Raw genomic sequence first — 5,697 nt, forward strand, 5'->3', positions numbered from 1 at the left:
CCGGCACGAGTGGGAGGGGGGGGCTGTGTTTACACCACCAAGTTCCCCACTTCTTCCCTGGCCCACATCCCTCCTCCTTCTCCTCAGAGGCCCAGCTCCTGCCTACATGCTTGCTGGGCAGGCCCAACTGCACCAGAGAGTGAGCTATGGCAATCAGGATGGCCACTTCCTGGGATGGGATCGCCAGACCACGGGGATTCATGAGGGCGATGAGGCCCATGGGGCATGCACAGCCCTCCAGCAGTGGGGCCAGTGGGAGCCCGAGGCCACCCCAACCCCCACAGGTCCTGGGCAGACGGTGGCTCAATGGAGAGTGGTATCTCCATGCATGGTGCCCAGGGGCGGCTGTGAGCTGCTGCAACCCCACCCCACGCTTCAGGGAGGGGGAGAAGGCTCGCAGCCACCAGCACTCTAGGCCTCACCGCCTGGCCTGTGCCTCAGCTGCCAAGTTGGCAGGGTCCAGAGAAGGTGAGCTGTTCCCTTCCCCCAGTAGTAGAACAGGGAGGAGAGCGCTGGGTGCAGGGAGGGGACCTCAGCTGGGATCCTCCTGGTGTGGGCCCAGGCAGGGGCCGGTGCAGAAGTACCAGGGCACAGTTGCTTTGGTGTCTCGGTGAAGTTTGCAACTGACCCAAGGAGGAAACCCGAGAGGGGAAAGGCCGGGAGACATGAATTGCCAGCACTGTAGCCACTTGAAAACAGCTCCACTTGGAATGTGAGGTGGTTGTATGTTCAGCTGAGAAGTGAGGGGGCTGAACTTCACCGTCTCTGGGCTCCTGTCAGTCCGAGGCCCAAGCGTCCACCACAACAAGGGGAGAACAGAGCGAGGGGCCCGGATGAAGGGAGGACAATTGAAGAAAACCATGTCTAGACTTTCCCCAGCCCTCTCCTTCTTTCTGCTGCCTACAAGAGCCCCAGGCCCGGCCACAGTTCTGTGTCCACCTTTTAGTCCCCTATTCTATAACCGCAGAGGAAAGAAATAAGGAAGGAGTCTGTGCTGCCTTCAGAAAGTATCTATATACCTGATCGGCCAGTTGCCTTCCACAGAGGGAGGCCAGACTGCGGCTTAGGCCCGCTCCCCACAGGGACATCAGTAGGACATCCTGTGAGGGCTCCCAGACTGTTAGAGGGAGCAGGCTGGGCTGAGGGATGCCCCCCGAGTGCACAAATTTTTGTGCACCGGGCCACTAGTTTTATATATTAGCCTATTTTCATATGCCATTAAGTATGCATATAGCCTGATTAGAGAAATGTGTATAGCAAAACTTTGACAACTCTGAAATTTGGTTATTTGTCTTATTATTGAACTAAAGGCCCAATGCACAAATTCGTGCATGGCTGGGGTCTGGCCAGCCCAACCCCAATAGGGGCAGATCGGGGCCAGTCCTTTTGGGCAGAGGAGAATGCTGAGTTGCTGGCCAGACTGCCCTGATAGAAGATCAATCAGGGTCGCGCTGGTTGGGAGGAGCGCCCACAGGCGATGGGCTGGCAGGCCCCACTCCCAATTGGGGTGGGGGGCCGATTGGGGGTCAGTGGCCAGAGGAAGGACCATGCAAGTTTGGACAGCTAGCCCCACCACTGATTGGGGTGGGGGGACCTTCAGGGGCAGCGCTGGCTGGGGGGAGGGGCTGGGGGCTGATCAGGGGTGCTGCAGGCTGATCATGGGTGGGGCCAGTTGTGGGGAGGGGCTATGGGTGGTAGGCCAGCCGACCCCAACCTCGAGTAGGATGGGGAGACCAATCAGTGGCCAGCACCTGGGGGACAGGACATGGATGGTTGGCCAGCCAGCCCTGCCCCTGATCAGAGATGGGGGGGCCGATCAGGGGCACAGCTGGCTGGGGGGAGGAGCCGCAGACCAATCAGGGTGGTGGGGGCAGGGCCAGCCCAGGGGAGTGGCTGCAGGAAGTTGTCCAGTAGCCCTGCCCCTGATCATGTGTGGGGGCCAATCTGTTGTGGGTCCAGATGGAGGGAGGGGAAGCAGGAGGTTGGCTGGCCAGCCCTGACTCTATTGGGGTTGGGGGGGCCCATTCGGGGTGTGGTTGGCCCAGGTGAGTGGCTGCTGGAAGTTGGCCGGCCCTGCCCCCTATTCGGGTGGGGGGGTGATCAGGGAGGGGTGGGGCTGGCTCAGGGGAGGGGCCACAGGCAGATGGCTGGGCGCCCCTGCCCCTGATCTGGGTGCAGGGGCCGATCTGGGAAGGGGCCAGGGAGGGGGAAGGGGCTGCAGGAGGTTGGCTGGCCAGCCCCACCCCCTGATTGGGCCAGTTTGCTAGCCGCAGTGGGTGTCCTAGCGACCAGTTGTTCCAGTCGTTACTGATTTCTGGTCGCTGGCTTTTTATATTTATAGATATAAAGAATTTTTAATGTATTATGGATACAAGTACATTATCAGATATATAATATGTTAATATTTTCTCCCATTCTGGATGGGTTGATTTTTCACTATCTTGACTATGTCCTTTGAAGCATAAAATTTTTCAAATATGATAAGAAAGATATTGAAATTTTCCATATTAAAGAGGAAAATAGGATAGTGCAATTTATAGTGCCTAGCATGGCAACCATCAATTCAGTATTTATTACTACTATTCTCATTATTATTATATTAATAGAGTATCACATAAAGGAATACTTCCAAAATGTATTATTAAGAATAAAATGGTAGAACAATTGAATGAGAAGAAAATACTTTAAAATATGACATAATAGGAAAAAAATATAAACAGGTTGGACAAATAGAAAAGAAAATTTATATAGATAAAAGCCTAATATGCAAAATGTCCCCTCCGGAGTTTGACTGACCAAAAGTTTGATCACTCACTATGACCACCATGGGGTCCCATGGAATGAAGGGAGGCCCTGGACGGCAGCAGCTAGGGACCCTACCTGTGTGTACATTTCTTGCACTGGGCCTCTAGTATAGAATAAGATGGTAGATACAAATGTAAATATGCCAGTACTTACATCAAATGTAAACAAACTCAATGTTTAAAGACAAAGATTGTTAGACTGCATTTTAAAAACTAACAGCCCTAACCGGTTTGGCTCAGTGGATAGAGCATTGGCCTGTGGACTCAAGGGTCCCAGGTTAGATTCCAGTCAAGGGCATGTACCTTGGCTGTGGGCACATACCCAGTAGGGAGTGTGCAGGAGGCAGTTGATCAATGTTTCTCTCTCATCGATGTTTCTAACTCTCTATCCCTCTCCATTGCTCTCTGTAAAAAATCAATAAAATATATTTTAAAAGAAAAACAAAATTAACTAACATACTTTTTACAAGAAATGTTTAAATAGTAGTACACAAGAAGAGTGTAAGTAAAAAGATAGGAAAAGTTCTATATAAACAGTAACCTAGAGAGCCCTAACCGGTTTGGCTCAGTGGATAGAGCGTCGGCCTGTGGACAGAAGGGTCCCAGGTTTGATTCTGGTCAAGGGCATGTACCTTGGTTGTGGGCACATCCCCAATAGGGGGTGTGCAGGAGGCAGTTGATCGATGTTTCTCTCTCATCGATGTTTCTAACTCTCTATCACCCTCCCTTCCTCTCTGTAAAAAAAATCAATAAAACATATAATAAAAACTAAAAAATAAATAAACCGACGTTTCTATGAAAATTGAAGCGTTTGTTTAAAAAAAAAAAAACAACAAAAAACAGTAACCTAGAGAGATGTTTTACTTATGCTAATATCAGACACAGTAGTCCAAAAGCCTGCTAAACACAAATATCTCATAGTCATTAATACATCAATTTTTTAAAACAATACCAATTATCAATTGGTAGCACCTACTAATAAAAACTCAAAATAATCAAAGCAAAGTGGATAAGAAAAAATATATGCATATCTTGCTTGTGAGTTTGATCCCCAAAATAATGGATAAGTACCTAAAAGTTTTAAAGAACAAAATTTTAAATGTAACCTGTTTGATATTGCTTTGTGCTGGTCTCAGCCTCTCAATAACCAATGTGGTGTCTGGATCAGCCCTTGTGGTTCCTTTTATGATTGCAAGATGTCCTTCAGCAATAACCATAAAAAAATGTTTTAAAAATAAAAGTTTATTATTTTAAAAACCCGGAAATTACATAGAACACCTGGGGCCAGAAAACAGTCACAGGTAGAGAGAGAGAGAGAGAGAGACAGCAAAGCACACACACACACTGCTTTTATTGGAATGAAGGCCAAGAGTTTGGCAAACTCGCTCTTTATTCATGAATTTAAAATATAAGAGCAGAACTTAAAGCACAGGAATGAGAAGAAAAAAAAGTAGTCCAAAAAGCCAGTGAACTAAATCTCTAAAACAAAGGAACCTCACTGGAGGGAGGCAGCCTAGCTCTTTATCTAGTCAAGTGGCTGACAAAGATAGTCCTCTTGAAAGTAAATGCCTCTTTGAAATGGATACCTCACCAATGGAGGCTTAAGCAATGCACTTGCAATTAAAAACAAACAAACAAAAACCTGTCAGACAACTTCAAGGAACAGCTAGAAGGCCAGTGTGCCTACAACAAAGTGTGCATGAGACCAAGTGAAAGAAGAGGTTGCCAGGGGTATGACCATATGGAGTCCTTTAGTCCTAAAATCGTTTGGACTTTATTCAAATGTGATGAGAAGCCAGATGGAAATTTTGAGCAGGGAAGTGTCATATCTGATATCTGTTTCAAAAACCATACTGGCTAACTGATGGCAATTAAAAAGTAGAGGGTCAAAGAGAAGAGTGGAGGTCCAGGGACTACTGGGGAGACATTTCACTCACAATGACACTACTCCCATTAAACACTTCATGAGCATCACTCTGCAAGTGAATTTCCACCATCTCATTGATAGCACTAACAATGGCTCCTACCATTTACTCTGCTAGAAAAGACTGAACTGTCCAACTTAACTTCCATCTTCACTTTTAAAACTACATGTCATCAGAAAATCCCAATTTAAAGGCCAAACTATCTATGAAGAAGTAAATTCAATGAATGATATTATTTTGAATCATATTTATGACATTTTCAAAAACCTTTCATGGGCATGATATGCTTAGGTAAGTTAACTTTCATTCAATGTGTAATCTTTGTGTTTCTCCTTCAGATATAAAGAGAATGCAATGAGATTATCAAGAATTCATCATGACCAGCCTATGAAACCCCTAGATCGAGCGGTCTTCTGGATCGAGTTTGTCATGCGCCACAAAGGAGCCAAACACCTGCGGCCAGCCTCCCATGACCTCACCTGGGTCCAGTACCACTCTTTGGATGTGACTGGGTTCCTGCTGGCCTGTGTGGCAACTGCTACATTTGTCATCACAAAATGTTGTCTGTTGTGTTACCAGAAGTTTGCTAAACCAGGAAAGATGAAGAAAAGGGAGTAGTTGTTTCAGAGGCCTGAAGCTGATATGCCTCCTTCAGTTTATTCAGCACAATGAAGTTATAACATAAGGATCCCTTCTTCCTGTGACAAAATTACTTTTCACAATGTAGCTTCTCAAATCAAAATTTGTTTTCAAGTGATTTACTGTCTGTTTAAGAGTTAAAAGTATTCATGCCAAAGAGAAAAAAACTGAGCAAAAATAAAATAACAATAAAACAATGTGTGTATTTATTGAATTTTATTATATTAATTCCAAAGTTATACCAAAAAATGATTAAACTTAGTTATGTTTCCAACACTGGGCATAAATACAAGAACATTAAATAGTTTATTCACAATATTAGTATTACT

The 5,697-nt window shown here is 46.0% G+C and overlaps 1 protein-coding gene across 1 annotated transcript in view; it reads left to right on the forward strand.

Annotated features, from left to right (window-relative positions):
* LOC111823445 (UDP-glucuronosyltransferase 2A1-like) overlaps positions 1-5,347 on the forward strand; it is a 36,377-nt gene extending 31,030 nt beyond the window's left edge. Inside the window, exon 6 of the mRNA XM_023744849.1 lies at positions 5,068-5,347. Coding sequence (XP_023600617.1) covers positions 5,068-5,347 — 280 coding nt within the window. The remainder of the gene's footprint in view (positions 1-5,067) is intronic.
* The last annotated feature ends 350 nt before the right edge of the window (positions 5,348-5,697 follow it).

Source organism: Myotis lucifugus, unplaced genomic scaffold (assembly GCF_000147115.1).
Source record: "Myotis lucifugus unplaced genomic scaffold, Myoluc2.0 scaffold_492, whole genome shotgun sequence".
Classification (NCBI taxonomy): Eukaryota; Metazoa; Chordata; class Mammalia; order Chiroptera; family Vespertilionidae; genus Myotis; species Myotis lucifugus.